The following is a 21,925-nucleotide window of genomic DNA, read 5'->3' as shown; positions in this document are numbered from 1 at the left end:
ACTTGCTATTGTTATTTCATGGTTACATGTGACACAGCAGGATACCCTTAATCAGTAATACATCACTGCTCAGTAAAGGCTAAACAAAGACACATAAACACTGATGTTACGACTGTCAATTAAACATACTGGTGATCAGAAGTAAAAACAGTCTACATGTACAATAGGAATCTTTGGTATCAAATCAACTGTGTATATCATTTTATGATAAACATTTGTCACATGTTTTCGTGTCATAAGACCTACTTTAAGGTGTAAATACAACATGTCATTGATTGTTGAACATCAGCTACTTTAGAACCAGGTCAATGTGACAGATTGCATACAGTATATAAACAAACCCCTATCGAACCTTTGTTCCTTGTTATAACACAGCTTTGTATCATACTGCTATTATGTATAAGTTGAGAGCACAGGTTGCCTTACTAGCCCTGCTAGTGGGAATTTCCCTTTAGTCAAGCATTAGAATGTCCGGCTAGAGACCGAGGGTCGCTAGTTCGAACCCCAGCAATGGCAGGGTGTTTTAATCAAGCAGTAATGTCCCCAGCTAGAGACCAAAAGGTCGCTAGTTCGAACCCCAGCAGTGGTAGGGTGTTTAAATCAAGCAGTAATGTCCCCAGCTAGAGACCAAAAGGTCGCTAGTTCGAACCCCAGCAGTGGTAGGGTGTTTTAATCAAGCAGTAATGTCCCCAGCTAGAGACCAAATGGTCGCTAGTTCGAACCCCAGCAGTGGTAGGGTGTTTTTAATTATTCCTTTCTACCACATTTATATTGAAATACAGTATCTGTATTATGCCTTCATGCTATACTGCTATTGTGTACTATAGCCACACTGTTCCACTTATGATTAAAATCATATCCAACATATATATTCCCAATGTGTAGGTTGTCCTCTACAAATGGATTCCTGAGAAATAAAGGATCCAGTTCAACAAAAAGGAATCAAAGATAAAGGTAGACATGACTGGACAACATCTGTCGGATGATATCAGCTAAATCTATGTTGACATGTAGGAAGGCTAAGTATACTGTCATGTCGACAAATAATTCTGTATCATACTGCTAGACCTTTATATCATACTGCTAGACCTTTATATCATACTGCTAGACCTTTATACTATACTGCTAGACCTTAATATCATACTGCTAGACCTTTATATCATACTGCTAGACCTTTATACTATACTGCTAGACCTTTATACTATACTGCTAGACCTTTATATCATACTGCCAGACCTTTATACTATACTGCTAGACCTTTATACTATATTGCTAGACCTTTATATCATACTGCTAGACCTTTATACTATACTGCTAGACCTTTATATCATACTGCTAGACCTTAATATCATACTGCTAGACCTTTATACTATACTGCTAGACCTTTATATCATACTGCTAGACCTTTATATCATACTGCTATACCTTTATATCATACTGCTAGACCTTTATACTATACTGCTAGACCTGCTAGACCTTTATATCATACTGCTAGACCTTTATATCTATACTGCTAGATATCATACTACTGCTAGACCTTTATATCATACTGCTAGACCTTTATATCATACTGCTAGACCTTTATACTACTGCTAGACCTTTATATCATACTGCTAGACCTTTATATCATACTGCTAGACCTTTATACTATACTGCTAGACCTTTATATCTATACTGCTAGACCTTTATATCATACTGCTAGACCTTTATATCATACTGCTAGACCTTTATATCTGCTAGACCTTTATATCATACTGCTAGACCTTTATACCTTTATACTATACTATACTGCTAGACCTTTATATCATACTGCTAGACCTTTATATCATACTGCCTTTATACTATACTGCTACCTTTATATCATACTGCTAGACCTTTATACTATACTGCTAGACCTTTATATCTGCTATACTGCTAGACCTTTATACTATACTGCTAGACCTTTATATCATACCTGCTAGACCTTTATATCATACTGCTAGACCTTTATACTATACTGCTAGACCTTTATATCATACTGCTAGACCTTAATATCATACTGCTAGACCTTAATATCATACTGCTAGACCTTTATACTATACTGCTAGACCTTTATACTATACTGCTAGACCTTTATATCATACTGCCAGACCTTTATACTATACTGCTAGACCTTTATATCATACTGCTAGACCTTTATATCATACTGCTAGACCTTTATACTATACTGCTAGACCTTTATATCATACTGCTAGACCTTAATATCATACTGCTAGACCTTAATATCATACCTTAGACCTTTATATCTGCTATATATGCTAGACCTTTATATCTGCTATACTGCTAGACCTTTATATCTATACTGCTAGACCTTTATATCTGCTATACTGCTAGACCTTTATATCATACTGCTAGACCTTTATATCATACTGCTAGACCTTTATAGACCTATATCATACAGCTAGACCTTTATATCATACTGCTAGACCTTTATATCATACTGCTAGACCTTAATATCATACTGCTAGACCTTTATATCATACTGCTAGACCTTAATATCATACTGCTAGACCTTTATACTATACTGCTAGACCTTAATATCATACTGCTAGACCTTTAGACTATACTGCTAGACCTTTATATCATACTGCTAGACCTTTATACTATACTGCTAGACCTTTATATCATACTGCTAGACCTTTATATCATACTGCTATTTATACTATACTGCTAGACCTTTATATCATACTGCTAGACCTTTATATACTGCTAGACCTTTATATCATACTGCTAGACCTTTATATATACTGCTATTTATATCATATCTGCTAGACCTTTATATCATACTGCTAGACCTTTATAATATACTGCTAGACCTTTATACATACTGCTAGACCTTTATATCATACTGCTAGACCTTTATATACATACTGCTATATCATACTGCTAGACCTTTATACTATACTGCTAGACCTTTATTCATACTGCTAGACCTTTATATCATACTGCTAGACCTTTATATCTATACTGCTACTGCTAGACCTTTACTGCTAGACCTTTATATCATACTGCTGCTAGACCTTTATATCATACTGCCAGACCTTTATACTATACTGCTAGACCTTTATATCATACTGCTAGACCTTAATATCATACTGCTAGACCTTTATACTATACTGCTAGGCCTTTATACTATACTGCTAGACCTTTATATCATACTGCTAGACCTTTATACTATACTGCTAGACCTTTATATCATACTGCTAGACCTTTATATCATACTGCTAGACCTTTATACTATACTGCTAGACCTTTATATCATACTGCTAGACCTTAATATCATACTGCTAGACCTTAATATCATACTGCTAGACCTTTATACTATACTGCTAGACCTTTATACTATACTGCTAGACCTTTATATCATACTGCTAGACCTTAATATCATACTGCTAGACCTTAATATCATACTGCTAGACCTTTATACTATACTACTGCTAGACCTTTATATCATACTGCTAGACCTTTATATACTGCTAGACCTATCTGCTAGACCTTTATTTATATCATACTGCTAGACCTTTATATCATACTGCTAGCTACCTTTATACTATACTGCTAGACCTTTATATCCTTAGACCTTATATCATACTGCTAGACCTTTATATCATACTGCTAGACCTTTATACTATACTATTTATACTCATACTGCTAGACCTTTATATCATACTGCTAGACCTTTATATCATACTGCTAGACCTTTATATTATACTGCTAGACCTTTATATCATACTGCTAGACCTTTATATCATACTGCTAGACCTTTAGACCTTTATATCTTGCTAGACCTTTATATACTATATACTGCTAGACCTTTATATCATACTGCTAGACCTTTATATCATACTGCTAGACCTTTATACTATACTGCTAGACCTTTATATCATACTGCTAGACCTTAATATCATACTGCTAGACCTTTATACTATACTGCTAGGCCTTTATACTATACTGCTAGACCTTTATATCATACTGCTAGACCTTTATATCATACTGCTAGACCTTTTATATCATATTTATACTATACTGCTAGACCTTTATACTTTACTGCTAGACCTTTATACTATACTGCTAGACCTTTATACTATACTGCTAGACCTTTATATCATACTGCCAGACCTTTATACTATACTGCTAGACCTTTATACTATATTGCTAGACCTTTATATCATACTGCTAGACCTTAATATCATACTGCTAGACCTTTATACTATATTGTTAGACCTTTATATCATACTGCTAGACCTTTATACTATACTGCTATACCTTTATATCATACTGCTAGACCTTTATACTATACTGCTAGACCTTTATACTATACTGCTAGACCTTTATATCATACTGCCAGACCTTAATATCATACTGCTAGACCTTTATATCATACTGCTAGACCTTAATATCATACTGCTAGACCTTAATATCATACTGCTAGACCTTTATACTATACTGCTAGACCTTTATATCATACTGCTAGACCTTTATACTATACTGCTAGACCTTTATATCATACTGCTAGACCTTTATACTATACTGCTAGACCTTTATACTATACTGCTAGACCTTTATACTATACTGCTAGACCTTTATATCATACTGCTAGACCTTTATACTATACTGCTAGACCTTTATACTATACTGCCAGACCTTTATACTATACTGCTAGACCTTAGACCTTTATACTATACTGCTAGACCTTTATATCATACTGCTAGACCTTGATATCATACTGCTAGACCTTTATACTATACTGCCAGACCTTTATACTATACTGCTAGACCTTAATATCATACTACTAGACCTTTATATCATACTGCTAGACCTTTATACTATACTGCTAGACCTTTATATCATACTGCTAGACCTTTATACTATACTGCCAGACCTTTATATCATACTGCTATACCTTAATATCATACTGCTAGACCTTTATATCATACTACTAGACCTTTATATCATACTGCTAGACCTTGATATCATACTGCTAAGCTTTCATTAATATGCGATGTTAAACTGATACTAGGTTATCATAGTATGCAGTGATACCAATGCTAAAGCAAACCTTACCTTATATGTTTCCAGTTCATTGTCATGTTATCCTGCCAACAACACATAATGGCAACAAATTTCTGATCTTGTTACTCTTTTTCAAAGTTAAATTTTTTTCATGTTGTTAACTAAGTTTTCATCTTGTTTTCTAATGCCAAATCTGGTTACACTCATGGCTGACAAAATGAGTTCCTGTCTGGTAAGGTCCATCAGAATCAAATTCAGCTCTATACTGATCAGATTCCATGACGACCATGAGATTTCAGTTTGACAATTGATCATCATTTGATGAATTTACAATAAGAAATTCATGCCAAGAGAAGAAGTGATTACAAGTTAACACTCAGAGAAAACAACATGCTTACAGTACAATAACATCTGGTCAATATTTGTTGTCCTCCACACAACATTCTTATAAACCTTCAGACAACTCAAGCCTACAGAAACATTCTAACACAATGAAACCACAACAACAGAATAGGTTAAAGATGTACAGCAAAAAATGGCTTACCGGTCTTCGCAGCGATTCTCCGTTAATAACTGGTGAGGTTGCAGTAGTGTCCCCATTTCTTGCTCTTTTCCGACTGCCTGACATCTTAGCACCACCTGTACAAAGACAATTAAATGAACTTATAATAAAAAAGACAACGAAACAGATCCAGGGAAAATCTCGGCACCGATCATTGTTTGATTTTTATTGGATCGTTCTCCTTCTCTCCTTTGTTTTTCAACTTAGTGACGTGAAATTTGAAAATTCCTGTAAGAAGTAATGATAATTATCTTTAACCATCAGTCTGAGATCAGTACCTGTCAGCTGTTTTGTTTTTTTTAATCAGATCAAAATCAATAGATTATAACTTGGGACCAAGAGGTACATACAAATATTTGAGAAGGATCAATTCTGTACTTCTGAAGACACAGTGAAAACGAAATGTCAAACCCAAGATATCTGCCAGTCTTGTGTGCTTAAACAGCGACTACGGGAAGCCTACATATGTAGTATAGGAACAATCCTTCCACTTTTTATCATTAACATCTATAACTGTCAAAAACCAAGATGACTGCTTGCCCGCCATCTTGTTTTTCTAATCAGTGTAAAAATGGGCTAAGTACAACTTGGGACCAAAGCAAAACCTACATATGGAATTCAAAAAACATATAAATCTACATATGGGATTCAAAAAACATATAAACTTACATATGGAATTCAAAAAACATATAAACCAAACATATGGAATTCAAAAAACATATAAACCTACATATGGAATTCAAAAAACATATTAACCTACATATGGAATTCAAAAAACATATAAACCTACATATGGAATTCAAAAAACATATTAACCTACATATGGAATTCAAAAAACATATAAACCTACATATGGAATTCAAAAAGCATAGAAGTGATTCTCCAGTTCTATTGATAGCACAACAATAATTGTGTAAGGTTGGGAGGACACACGACAGAAAAAGGACAATTTCACAATGAGATGATGAGCCTTAAGCTTTATACATTTGATACAAAACATTTACATTTAAACATTTATTACACAGAATTAATCCACTGGGCAACCATGACGCCAGCTGAAGGTGATTTTTTTAATTTCATACTGTTTATTAATATTATCATATGATTACTGGATGACAGGGACAATGGTCTTCTTAAGAATTTGTGGAAATTGGTCTGATAGTGTTCAAGGACATTTCAGTGATTGCAGTTTACTTCATAAATACAGTTCACCTCATTATATCAAAGTCAACAGGACAGACGGTGGAAACATTTCAAATTATCTGAGTAATTGATTTAAGTGAGTTTAACTTTAGTGTGAAATTTGGACTGACGGAACATTTCTCATTTAATGGGTCTTCCAGTTATAGGAGTTCCCGATAACCAGGTTTGACTGTAAACTATGTTGTCATCAGCAAATGACGAACAGTTCAAATATAGATTCAAGCAGCAGTGAATTAATAACAATTCTTGGTAGGAAAGCAAAGATTTCTGGTCACATTATCACTTGTACCCTTGAATATTTAACATCAAATCTCTCTAAATTTAGCTTTGAGAATTTTTCCATAAAATTATGATATACATTTACAAATGAAAGGTAACATTTTACAATCAGATAACTAGGTGTTACTACTTGGAATATTTCCACTAATCAGACAGCTAATATTGGTAGTAACAGCTTGGTCTAAAGCCTCTGACAATTGAACTGCATTACATTTATCTTAAAAATTTGTGAGACCGTTGTTACATGCTTATGGTGAATTCATGTATTAACGAGTAAACTACAGAGTGATACATTGTCAGACACACAAGAAAAGGGTGTGGCGTAACAAACGTGACATCATGATCAATAGCTACACATTCAAACCACACTTAATTAAATAAGCTGACTTCTAAACAAAAACGATACACAAAATTCCTTCATCACCTAATAGTTTGTGTAATCATGAATTGTTACCTAGCAACACTAATTAATTCCACATCACAGCGTTCAGCTGACTCTTCACATTTGGTAATTTCTGGAATTAAATCACCGACCTAAAGAGTTATGAACAGGGAGATCTGATCACTGGTTATAGTGTTAAAAAATACCTGATTTATAGGAACACCACAGAAAACCTGTAACCAGGTAACCAAAGAGATCCCAAGTTTTATATGTTAATACTGGAGTTCTAAACATGTAACCAGGTAACCAACGAGATCCCAAGTTTTATATGTTAATACTGGAGTTCTAAACATGTAACCAGGTAACCAACGAGATCCCAAGTTTTATATGTTAATACTGGAGTTCTAAACATGTAACCAGGTAACCAACGAGATCCCAAGTTTTATATGTTAATACTGGAGTTCTAAACATGTAACCAGGTAACCAACGAGATCCCAAGTTTTATATGTTAATACTGGAGTTCTAAACATGTAACCAGGTAACCAACGAGATCCCAAGTTTTATATGTTAATACTGGAGTTCTAAACATGTAACCAGGTAACCAACGAGATCCCAAGTTTTATATGTTAATACTGGAGTTCTAAACATGTAACCAGGTAACCAACGAGATCCCAAGTTTTATATGTTAATACTGGAGTTCTAAACATGTAACCAGGTAACCAACGAGATCCCAAGTTTTATATGTTAATACTGGAGTTCTAAACCTGTAACCAAGTAACCAAAGAGATCCCAAGTTTTATATGTTAATACTGGAGTTCTAAACATGTAACCAGGTAACCAACGAGATCCCAAGTTTTATATGTTAATACTGGAGTTCTAAACATGTAACCAGGTAACCAACGAGATCCCAAGTTTTATATGTTAATACTGGAGTTCTAAACATGTAACCAGGTAACCAACGAGATCCCAAGTTTTATATGTAAATACTGGAGTTCTAAACATGTAACCAGGTAACCATATTTTATATGTTAATACTGGAGTTCTAAGTTTTATATGTAACCAGGTAACCAGGTAACCAAAGAGATCCCAAGTTTTATATGTTAATACTGGAGTTCTAAACATGTAACCAGGTAACCAACGAGATCCCAAGTTTTATATGTAAATACTGGAGTTCTAAACATGTAACCAGGTAACCAACGAGATCCCAAGTTTTATATGTTAATACTGGAGTTCTAAACCTGTAACCAGGTAACCAACGAGATCCCAAGTTTTATATGTTAATACTGGAGTTCTAAACCTGTAACCAGGTAACCAAAGAGATCCCAAGTTTTATATGTTAATACTGGAGTTCTAAACCTGTAACCCACCAAACAACGAGATCCCAAGTTTTATATGTTAATACTGGAGTTCTAAACCTGTAACCCACCAAACAACGAGATCCCAAGTTTTATATGTTAATACTGGAGTTCTAAACATGTAACCAGGTAACCAACGAGATCCCAAGTTTTATATGTTAATACTGGAGTTCTAAACCTGTAACCAGGTAACCAAAGAGATCCCAAGTTTTATATGTTAATACTGGAGTTCTAAACATGTAACCCACCAAACAACGAGATCCGAAGTTTTATATGTAAATACTGGAGTTCTAAACATGTAACCAGGTAACCAACGAGATCCCAAGTTTTATATGTTAATACTGGAGTTCTAAACCTGTAACCAGGTAACCAACGAGATCCCAAGTTTTATATGTAAATACTGGAGTTCTAAACATGTAACCAGGTAACCAACGAGATCCCAAGTTTTATATGTTAATACTGGAGTTCTAAACATGTAACCAGGTAACCAACGAGATCCCAAGTTTTATATGTTAATACTGGAGTTCTAAACATGTAACCAGGTAACCAACGAGATCCCAAGTTTTATATGTTAATACTGGAGTTCTAAACATATGCTTTTGGGACTCAAATTTTGAGAACTCATAATATTTCTTAGTAATTGGACTCATCAGAATTTTGGAAATAGTGCTTTGGACTCATCAGAAAAAAAAATCTTGCAAAAATTACTAATATGGTAGATTTTCTTGGTATATAAAGGAAAGTGATATTATCTTCATCTACAATACATGTACAGTCAAACCCATTTAATTCTATCTCAGTTATATTAAAAAACTGGTTAATTTGAAATAAAAAATAATTCCCATCAAAATGTCTTCTTTGTCTTAGTATTTTCATCCTGTTTAATTTGAAATCCTGCACTATTTGGCAGGTAATACTGGCCTTAAACAGTACTAATGAAGTGTTTTCACATCACTTAATTTGAAGGCCACCTCGGCACCTGTGAGCAGTGTCATCACGCTTTGGTGCGTCTGTATTTCTATTTCAATGCCCAGGTAAAAATATGATACAAAAAATATGTTTTGAGTATTAATCAATGAAATGTGTCTATTATTTGAAAAAATGTTATGGTTAGTTTAACTTTGTATGTAGAAAAGAGCAACAGGTGTTTTACAATGGCTTCGTATAGTCTGGGTGCTAGAAAAAGCCTATACCGTTTAATTTGAAACCCTGTTAATTTGAAATATTTTTCATTCCCCAAGGATTTCAATATAACTGGGTTTGACTATATATAAATCATTTGTATCTCTAAGATTTTTCCTTAATATAAGAAATACAAATCTATATACACGTACAAAGAAAAGAAGGAGTGCAGCGATGATAGCTGTAGCTGAGGGTGAAGATGTTCATCAGTGACCCGTTTTAAAATATAAACAGACTGAGTACATGTATATCAAAGTCTACGAGGGCTGATTAATAAGTCGTGAGCATCATATTAAAGGGTTTGATTTTTGGTGGACATCTCCTCTTCAGTATCTATACACATTTGTCAGCAATGTTTAAGGGCCTCAATGTCACTTTTGAAGAAGTTCTTTTCTGGACCATTCAGAAAGCCCCCCACTGCATTATAATTATCTAACCGAAAGTAAGTACCGAAAATGGCCTTTTATAATTTCAGAAATAGATGATAGTCTGACGGAGCGAGATCAGGTGAAGAAGGCAGATACCCAATCAATTCAAAGCCACAACCCATAAAGACAACCACTGAATGCCCAGTGTGCTTCTGATCAACTGTCAGAAATCTTGGTACCCAACAAGCTTTCGTATTGCAAGATTTTCCGTAATAATGAAATATAGTCTTTCCTGTGAGATCCTAACTATACTGGTTATATCTCTCTGTAACTCCTCATCACTCTGTCATCACAAAATCATGAAATTTATTGACCATTTCTGGCGTTGCAACAGTAACAGGCCTTCCAGGATAGGCGTCATCCCCAAGGCTCTGTCTACCACTCTTAAATTCCGTCATCCACCTTTTCATTGTTGCATATGAAAAGGCATCGTTTCCTAGTGTTGCTAATATATCAGTATGGAGGTGGTAGACCTTCCTTATGCAAATATTGAATCACTCCTCTACCTACGATTTTGTCCATTTTGCAAAAAAAAGCCAATTGCCTTGTTTTCTTTAGAGTGCTACCTCTTCGACATAAACTGACCAAATAACACCAGTCTCCTTGTGCACAGCTTTAAATAGTCAGGGAATAGTAGAGCTAAAAAGGATATTCCTGCTTAACTTCTTCAATACAAGGCTCACAACTTATCAATCAACTCTTAAACAAGAATTACCTGTGCTGCGTTTGCGAGTCTTTGGTGCCATGTTTAAAAACACTGTGTATCCCTCGTTGGTTTAGTACAGTTACAGTATAATATTCCCTTAGTTATGAAAACTGCTTTAGTATTATTCACAATAAACAAAATCTGAAACGTGTACAGTGCCACATACAGGTATTTACACAGGGAAACAGTTATCTCTTGACAAGAACACTTAGCAGTAAAAGCTTTGTCAACTTCTTCTGATGTCAGGATTAACATAAATCAAGGTATTTGAATTGTACCGCATTTAACCACAATTTTCTTTTTTCTAATTTAACTATTCCAAGTTTAACACTCTCTTCTCTATCTGTTTAATTTGCATCAATTCAGATGACTTTTTGACAAGACGCTCAACAAGGTGCTCCTTTTAGCAGTACCTTGATGAAGCCCGTCTATCGTCATACATCTCTACAGGTATTTGTACCAACATGTCAACTGATTTGTACTCAAACTACAGAATGATAAAACTAGGTCAACATATAAACAAAAGAAAAATTTACACAATTAGAAAAAATAAAAGAAGAAAAAGACTAGGTGTTCTGAAAGAGTCAGTGTCTTCTGTAATATCTACAGTACTATAATATATAAATCTTGGTCAATTCAAGTAAGAAATATTGTATTCTCAATTTTAGTTTAGTTTAGTGTAACTGTACGTCCTTTTAACAGCCAGTGTCATTTAAGGGTTTGTCAGGTTTAGGTGATGGAGGACAACTGGAGTTCCTGGAGAAAACCATCGACCTGCACCCGATACCTGGCAACTTCACCATGTAGGACTCGACCCTGTGATCCTGAGTTAGAGGGCTTTTGATAATGGCAGTCAGATGCCTTAACCATTCAGCCAGTACTACCCCTTCCCTTTCTCAAATGAGAGCTAGAGTAAGAACAACAGAAAACATCAGGCATACTAACGAGCTTCAAACACTTCCAACTTCATATCATACAACAGAACCATCAGGCATACTAACGAGCTTCAAACACATCCAACTTCATATCATACAACAGAACCATCAGGCATACTACCGAGCATCAAACACATCCAACTTCATATCATACGACAGAACCATCAGGCATACTACCAAGCATCAAACACATCCAACTTCATAGGTAACATACATCCTTAAGTCTGTTTAATGTCTCATAAGGTAACATACATCCTTAAGTCTGTTTAACATGTCATAAGTTAACATACATCCTTAAGTCTGTTAAATGTGTCATAAGGTAACATACATCCTTAAGTCTGTTTAATGTGTCAAAAGGTAACATACATCCTTAAGTCTAACACATGTCACAATATATACAGTAAATTAAAGGAAAAAATTATAAATACACTGTATATGTTATTTCATGGTTTTTGAGGAAGTTTTTTTTCATACCTCATTGACAGTGTGAGTTAGCTTTAAAATGAAAAGAAATTTCTAGACCAATAAGTATTTAAGTAAGGTAGTTGATTATAACATAATATGGCCATTTAAATTCCTGTGCAGTACATTGAGAATGTGTAATGAAGAAAGAAATACATATGTTCTGAATTATTTAACAAGGTTCTCTATTACAATCTTTCCCTGCATATCTTTTAGGCCTATCTCAAATCTTACTCCATAGAGAAGACTTTTTGATCTGGTAATGTGTCAGTTCTTACCTCACCTTGTTCACTTAACCCGACAGATAGTAACAACATGCTGGTCAATATTGACAGACCTAGACTGACCCTACTACTGAGGTTAGATATAGCATGACCTTTCAGGTCACCTGACCCTACAATGAAGTCAAATGAGAGGTCAGATAGGTCACCAGTCAATGCTATGTATGTATAAAATCGTTCTAGATAGGGTTATAATCTATGTTATATATATCAATGTATAAAGAGCATCTTACATGAATTAGTTTTCTAATGAAATTTTAGAAAAGAAGCATCCATTCTTTCTATTTTACCTCTAATGAATTAATATAAAAAAAATTAAACATATTGGATAATTTTCATATAAAACAGGAAGAACTTAAGATTCTGTTTACCACATGATTTCTATTTGGAACTTAATTTCTTAGAAACCTAAATGAAGTGATTGCGAGAACTGACATATTGAAATGAGAATCCCATACATGTGATACTGACACAGCTATCATGACCGCATTTTATAAATCAAAGGCTGATGTCAATCATCTCAGTGATCTTTGAACAACGATAATTACAGTGTACAGCTGTATCTCTGTAAACAACACAATATCTACTTCACCATCCCGGTCCAACGTCCATTACACAGGCAACACTTATTGACAGCTTAACTAGCCGACCATCTTAAGTTGACCAGTAGTGGCCTTATGCTGGGTGATGTTAGCTGACTGTTCACAACACTTACAAGAGAGCGAGATTGAAGTTGGTGGAGATCTTAGTTCTAATGGACCAGTGTCCAGCCTTTTTCTAACTCATCCTTAAACACATAAAAGATGAAATTGTACCAAAGAGTAATAATCCACTCTGACCTCATTCTTTCTGATTCGTCTTAAAAACTAAAATAAAATCTTGACAGTCTTCACCTTTGTTTACAGCTGTTATATCACACTGGAATACCAAAAATTAAAAATGCAAGTTTATCACTTTCATTATCAACTTTAACCTTAACAATTTTCATTTTATATTTTAAACCATTTGTACATATTTTTAATGTAACAGTAACAAAATGACTTGCAAGCAGTACATACACTCCTCAGTCCTCAGGAAGGTGAGATTTACAAACTCCACGAAAGTGTGTTCCCTTCATCAAAATATGATCTGATATACCAGCATTTCAGAATTTCAATCCCCAATTGGACCCCATCCTTCAGATCCCATGGTGACTTAAAAGTCACCATGTGAATAAAATCAACTCTCTTCATCATAGGATGCCTCTGACCAAATTTGATCAACATACCTTCATTTCAGCTGTAGAAGAAGGATTTAAAAATGACTTATCCATTTCCTGTATATATAAGTTAGCTCATCTAACTCCAAACGAGTCAGGCCCACTGTTAATACAAAATTGAGTCCACTTCAACAAATTACACTTCAGAACAAATTGGACAAATCTAATTATTCCTCTGGAAGAAGGATTTTATAATCATTTGCTGATCTCTGTGAGGTCTTCCTTCGGGCCCCAGCTGATCAAGAACTACCATTTAACCCCTTCGTCCCAAAAGAATGATTTCAAAGTACAGAATATATGTAATACTCCTAATGATTAATGCCCCTCAGGCTATTGAGATCCATCAATTAAAGAGAACTGAGATGCCCTTTCCACCAAGGATACCAAATTTTGTCCAAATCATATAAGTTTTTTATGACTTTTGAACAGGTAGTTGCAAACTATCCCTTTTTGGGTCTCATCCCTCCACCTCCTGGGAGCTGTGAACCAATATTTACAAAAAATTTGTTCCACATCCCCGAAGGATGCTTCTGACCAAATCTGGTCAAAATATGTTCAGTCGTTCGAGACTAGTAGCAATTTTTATTAAAAAGTTGATGGATGGCATATAGATGCTAACCATGGCATTACCTCACCATTCCTTCAGACCAGGTCAGTTAAAAATAGATCAAGGTTCTTAGAAAGAAGACAACAGGGTCAGATCCTTCTGAACGTTACTGACATGTCTTAAATCTACTTACTATAGTCATGATAGACTAAAATCTCTTTTTAAAACAGCTAGACAGATTACACATTACAAATTCTACACTACGTAAAATTATTAAGTCTGTTCCATGAAATATCACTTAACAATGCCACTTTATTTCAAACTATATAAAAGCCAGCCTTTTGGTTTATGTATTTTATGTCATCAATGACCTTTACCGTGTTCATGGGACATTAAGAACAGAACAATTACTCCCTACTTGCCTTCTAACACAGAAATATAATATGTTTAAATGTGTCTGTTTGCCTCATACACAAAATGCTTACTCAATACATTCAGATTTCTGCTATATGTAAATCCTTTCAGCTTCTTCCTGTACATTTAAATCTGACTCCAGACAGGATATACTTAAGTTGAATACTGTGACATTGTAATCGCAACATCCTGGTTTTATATCCTTGAAATATAGGATCACTAGGAGAGAAGATCAAATGGAATGGTTATATTGTACATATTGGGAATATTGAAAAATCAACTAAAGATATTATGTATTGTACATATGTATGCACATTTTTCACTGACACAATATCTTAAACTGGTAAATAAATCTGTGATACTGACAAAAAACAAGAGTATCAGTGAAACTGGTGAATGTTTCCTGTAAACGACTTCATTTGACACAAAATTCTAACAAAGGGCAATGATTCTGTAATTTCTGGGTTACAGGCCCTGAATTTGGTATACTGCACTTTCTCTAAGTATGATCAAATATACACCATGTTTCATGTTCCTAGTTTAAATGCAAGCAAAGTTATATGCTACAGACAAGACATTTTAACAAAGGGCAATAACTCTGTATTTGAGGGTTGAGGACCCTGCATTCGGTACACTGCACATCCTGTTATTTTGACACACAGAGTTTCATGATACTAATACATTCCTACTTTTTCAGACTCTGTAAAGTATTGGATGCCTATAAGACTATTGTCCAAAGTTGCTGAGAATGAGCATCAACTCAAAGTTAATTGATTTTTTCTAAATTTAACAGCCATACACAGAAACAAACCAGACTACAGTGTGTTGCAGCTTGCCTGCAGAGTAGCACAATCTGATCTCTTAATTGGTATGGATTTTCAATTCTAAATTTGGTCAAAATCAATATAATCTACTATTTCAAAGAGGAAACTAAAAATGTCATTTGATATAACACATGAGAACAAAAAGAAAATTCAATTGCAATGAACTACTCAGCCACTGTCTGTCTGACGATCTGAAGTGTAGCTTGAAATATCCATTTTAAGTGAAAGAAAAGGTTATGTTTTCCCTTGGGAAAACAGAATGAAGGTTTCCCTTAAAAAAAGCACAGAGTTTGATTTTCCTATGAGAAACACCACAATTATCTTTATGTAGGTAAAATATCCTTCATAATCAGTGATGGGACAAAGTGTAATGCTCCCACTGGTAGTGAACCCTACAGTCCCGACCTTTCCAGTGGATCATAAAGGAAATTGCTGTTAAATACCAACAATAGAATAGGGCATTGTAATCCTCTTAATAATTAAAACCTACAGCGAGTGTAACAATGTTACTGGTTGACAGCTTTCATGAAATCCAATTACATTGTTTCTCCTCCTTCAGCTGTTATAAAGTTTCTGTCTAGTCGGCAATTTCTATCAATAAAAATGTACTGGCCACTAGATAATTGTCTTCTGACATATATAGTTTTACAGGTGACCTGACTGTCAACTTCTCCTACATGTTATATCAATACTTACAAGTGTGTTACTTTATCTCTGAGGTGTTTTTTTATCTCTCTTTCCTGTAATTAGTTTTAAGGATAATTAGTTCTAACAGTCTACATATACCTAGCAGCCTTGATGGTCACCTGAGATAGGCAATATTGAATATAAAGGTTCAAGGGTAAGTAGCTTGTCATGAAAAATAAATTGTGACATTGAGGATAGTAAGCCAGTGTCAATACATACATACAGTCAAGACTGTCATCCTATAGTAATAAATCTTACAAAGTTATTTCCAGTGGAAAATAAACAATGTCATGCTCAAAATGCAATTTTTTACCTCCCCAGGAAGAAATGTGAGACTCATTTGGGTAATTAAATTAAAGTGCCTTAAGATGCTTCCATCCTAGCATTTGATATGTATGTATGTGTGTGTGCGTGCGTGCGTGCGTGTGTCTGTATGTATGTATGTTTATGGTGTATTATGTTTTTGTCTGACCACCATGTTGTCTTGGGAGAAGACATATATAGGATTTAGCCTGCTGTCTAATCCTAATGATTGTTTATATCAATAAAATATTCTGATAAAGACCATACCTAGGTGTTAAGAAGAAGATTTTAAAACTGAAGTCAATTTGGCCCTGTCTAACAGCTGCTAGGGGTCAGTCAGGATCAATAAATTCATACAATCAAGCTGTCATCCCTCCCTCATAATTCTAACCAAGTTTGAAATATTTCCAATGGAAATTTAACAAATTATACTCAAAAATCCATTTTTCATGTATAACTATAGTAAACTTTACCCTCTCCCCATGGGAAAATGTGAGACCCTGGGGCCATGAAAATCACATTTTTGTCAACCACCTTAAAATGCTTTCATCCATGAACAGCATTCGATACAACCATATCTGGGGGTTGAGAAGAAGATTTTTGAAATATGAGTCAATTTTACCCCTTTTGGCCCCACTCCTCAGGGCCGCTCCTTGGGCTAATACATTACATCATATCAGTTACTTCTCATAGAAGCTTCCATTGCACAGTATTACTTCAATGACAAATGTTGAATGCCTAAAGACAAATTTACAACAAACCAAATATATATACAACTAGAGACATGTTGATTCACTGATGAACACAAAAGACAAACTTAAAGGTCACCAAAAAATTTCATTGTGATTTTTTTGTTCTTTTTATCATGCTCACGACTATTTCTTTTAGTTTCACAGTCACTACCTGGCCTTCTCACTTTGAAAACATGACATTATTTGGACATACATAAACAGATCACTGAATCCCTTCACCTTTTTCAACAGTTAATACTCTGGCTACTTCAAAGTTTACATTTTTTGGTGTATATATAAAGTAGCTTTATCACTTTGGAGTTTAAATTACATTTTTTGTCTACAATCCATACAACTCTGAACTATCTATTGTCTAATCAAACATTTAGAGCTTTGATAAAAAAAATCTGAAAATTATGGTTATCACCCGGTATTGACTTTGATAATGTGAAGACCTTTAAGATCCCTTATTTTTTTTATTATAGAGAGGATATTTTTCTTTAACATGGCGAGGTAATTTTTCATCAAAAAATGTTAGTGAAAATGAGTCTGTTTCAAATGCTGTGGAATCGCGTGTAATTTTCAACACATATGCATCCTCAGCTGCAGGCCGACTTGGATGCTAGAAAATCAATAAAACGGATAGTTCTAAAGCTGATGCATGCAAACTTGACATTTAACTGGTTAACGATTCAAAGAAAGCTACGCCATATAGATTCTGTACCTTAGAGTCATGCATTCGGTTAATATCTTTTCACGAACCAGTTGAAAGAATCGGACTAAAGGTTAATTAATTTAACCCCTTCGAATGTTATTGATCAAAGATAAGTCTGACGAAATATGTGTGGCCATAACATAATCACGTGGCTGCAGAAATAAAAACTTACCTGTGACAATTACAAATAAGAATGACGATTGCAAAAAAAAGGACTCGGTAGAATCTACATCATCTGCTTCCGGTTATCTGTGAGGTGTCGAAAATTCTTACGTGATAATTCAGTTAGCCGATGACTGCTGTTCAGAGTGTTTTCTTCAGACAAATACACGTCAAAGGATACCGTTTAATAAACAGAAAAAACTAGTCAACGAACCAATGTCAGGAAAAGATAAATCCGGATTCCGCAATAGCAGGAGGAATATGATATTCTAGCATTAATGATGTAATGATAATCGCTATAATTTTAGACGCATTATTTTATCAAGATCGCATTTTTTTCTGAATGAAAAAATGTTGGACTTCTGTGAATTTATTTATTTATTTCTTAAAGTTACTTAATACAATGGTCCTTGGTTTAACTAATTAATGCTCATAGATGTAAAAGTAATGAAATTTTCTTTAGATTATCAATTTTAGAGTGTATGGGTAGTCTATAATGAAAATTAAAAAAAATCTTATTTAAGTAATCCGGAAAATTAAGTTCATTTTGCGTTGGTAGGTAGTATATATAATATTTGTTTTGGTTCCGGTTTATGACAACTACCGCCATCTGGTGTTTCGCGCCAGATTCAACTCTTCTCGAAAATGGCGCCAGCACCAGCTTCTGATACGGAGAATAATTGCGATGATAACCAAGGTAAAATTGTAGACACGGTTATCTGATGACGATTTTCTGTAACATTTTTTTAATTAGAACATATTTTTTGTACGATCAGGGCACATTTGCCTGTAATTAAGAGCTTAACTAAGCATCACCAGAACGTTCGATTTTTGACGGCCACCGGTGTTTTGTGTGCTCTTTTTTTTTTGTTTTGTTTTTGTTTTTTTTTCTAAATCAAAGTTTAATGACTATTACGATTAGGGTACCATATGACAGGTGTGTTTTGTGTTTTAATCAATAGATTCTCTTGCTCGTGGACGATCAAAACGTCAAAAAATAGACAAAAAGGGAAAATTTGCCGCCTTGCAGAGATTGCGAGAAGCGAAAGCCGCCGGTGTGAAAAACAAATATGAGGTATGTTGTATTTAGTAATGACCCCCAATCCTTGGCCCGCCTCATCAACCAAAATAGAAACTGAGAAATACTTTTCTCTCCATCACATCGAGGCCATAAGCATCTCGCCCAAGCTGTCACTGCGGATATATAGATGTACTTTTGGGAGTGAATTAGGAAAGCTGGGAAGCTGATGGCAATGCTACGTATACAATTGTCAAATGGGCACCTCTGCTTCTTTATGCCAGAGGATGCAGTTAAGTTTGTCTAGCTATGGATTTTCAGTCAACCTTCCATTCAATGTTCATTAATATATTGTAAATTGGTCCATTTTGTTTTCAGTCCCATACTATACAGGCATACTCTATGATAGTCATAATGATTGGAATACTTTTGTTTTTGGCAGGTAAGAGGTTTTACCAAGTTTTTTTTTTTTGGGGGGGGGGGGGGGGGGGGCCTGGGAAGGGTCTGCATTCATGTGTTTCCCCCCTCCCTCCCACCATCACAAACATCTCCATGGAAACACTGAAGCCATGTTTTGACATACTACAAATTACTAGAAAATACATCTTTCATGAAGGTTGTGTACCTATGTCTGGATGCAACGCTCGTTCCAGCTTCAAGAAAAACAACAGAGAAAGATGTTGTTCATTGTATCATTCTCAACACAATTTGTATTAGTGTATATTTAATCACAACAAAATCAATCATATAACATCTTTCTAAGATTCATTCTTTATAGTTGATAAATTGGGAAACACAAAATGCAATTTTATGAAATCAAAATGCCAGTTGAGTCTTGAGGAAAATCAAACTGATTAACTTTTGCAACAAATATGTAGGCTTATTTAATACAGATCTATTTGTAATATATATAATCATTTCCATACCTATTGAAACAAACTAGACATGTTACCTTGGAATTACATAGCATACAAGTGTGCATATCATAAAAATCAATAAACGTTTTTCGTTTCAATGAGTTAACTTTTGGGACAAAATCTCTGCCACTTTTGGGACGAAATGGTTTTTAAAAAATAGAGCGTAATGAATAAATGTTGTGGAGAATGGTTTTTGGAGGGAACGTCTGTAATTCAATTATTGACTTTCGGAATTTTTTTATTGAATTTGGGAAAGCAAACTGCATGAGTTTGTTACTGAGCCAAACACACAACAAATGTACAGATCTGGAAGGACATAAGTAGTGGATCTTTTTCAAATTATTTTTTTTTAAGTCCATGTCAAAAAATGTGGTGCTCCATGCCATGTGATAGTAGATGGAGGGGTCAGTTTTAGGGACAGGGCCACTCCAGGATACAATAACAATTCAGATTTGGGGCATCTGTCAGGCAAATCATTTTGTTTACTTGTTATCTCAAAAACATTCCAACAAACTTCTTTGTTGTCAAATACAAATTGAAGTTTTTCGATCCCTGTAGAAAGGAAACTGAACCAAAGGTCAAACTTGCCTTCATTGATTCCAGTGAGGTTTCTTGCTTTTTATTATTATACTGCTGCACATATACACGATGGTATGATTCACAACATTTTATTTTTTTTGTAGGAGAAAGAGGATCAACAAGTCTATGATATTGTTGATGAAGATGAGTATTCCAAAATTGTACAGGAAAGACAAGAAGATGACTGGATTGTCGACGATGGTAAGTTTTATATCAATTAACAGTTTATAGTAACTGGATTGAGGACAATGGTAGGTTTCATATTAATTAACGGATTATAGTTACAGATAACTGGATTGTGGACGATGGTAGGTTTCATATTAATTAACGGGTTATAGTTACAGGTAATTGGATTGTGGACAATGGTAGGTTTCATATTAATTAACGGGTTATAGTTACAGGTAAACAGATTGGGGATGATGTTATGTTAAGAAGTTGCATGTAGCAATTTTTTTTTATACCTACATCTACTTCAGAGTTCTTGACATTTTTACTGTAGAGGGATTTATGTTAGGTATTACAAGATATTGAAGTGACTTCAAATGTTAGTGTTTATAATAGAAATTTCTATTCTCTATTTGTAGTTGTTCACCTGATTTAATATTGTTCTTTTACCTGTACTTGTTTTCCAGACAGATCAGGTGATGTCACCTGGTTTAATATTGTTCTTTTACCTGTACTTGTTTTCTAGACAGATCAGGTGATGTCACCTGATTTAATATTGTTCTTTTACCTGTACTTGTTTTCTAGACAGATCAGGTGATGTCACCTGATTTAATATTGTTCTTTTACCTGTACTTGTTTTCTAGACAGATCAGGTGATGTCACCTGATTTAATATTGTACTTTTACCTGTACTTGTTTTCCAGACAGATCAGGTGATGTCACCTGATTTAATATTGTACTTTTACCTGTACTTGTTTTCTAGACAGATCAGGTGATGT

The 21,925-nt window shown here is 34.6% G+C and overlaps 1 protein-coding gene across 1 annotated transcript in view; it reads right to left on the bottom strand.

The window, feature by feature from the left end:
• LOC132560291 (choline-phosphate cytidylyltransferase B-like) overlaps positions 1 to 18,618 on the bottom strand; it is a 46,604-nt gene extending 27,986 nt beyond the window's left edge. Inside the window, exons 1-2 of the mRNA XM_060224955.1 lie at positions 18,479 to 18,618; positions 5,597 to 5,691 (exon numbers count right to left, since the gene is read on the bottom strand). Of these exons, the coding sequence (XP_060080938.1) occupies positions 5,597 to 5,680 (84 nt within the window). The 5' untranslated portion in view covers positions 5,681 to 5,691; positions 18,479 to 18,618. The remainder of the gene's footprint in view (positions 1 to 5,596; positions 5,692 to 18,478) is intronic.
• Between the last annotated feature and the right edge of the window lie 3,307 nt (positions 18,619 to 21,925).

Source organism: Ylistrum balloti, unplaced genomic scaffold, assembly GCF_031769215.1.
Source record: "Ylistrum balloti isolate Yb309-2 unplaced genomic scaffold, AGI_CSIRO_Ybal_v1 Utg371046, whole genome shotgun sequence".
NCBI lineage: Eukaryota > Metazoa > Mollusca > Bivalvia > Pectinida > Pectinidae > Ylistrum > Ylistrum balloti.
The sequence above is the reverse complement of the archived record's forward strand: the minus strand, read 5'-3'. Positions and strand labels throughout refer to the sequence as shown.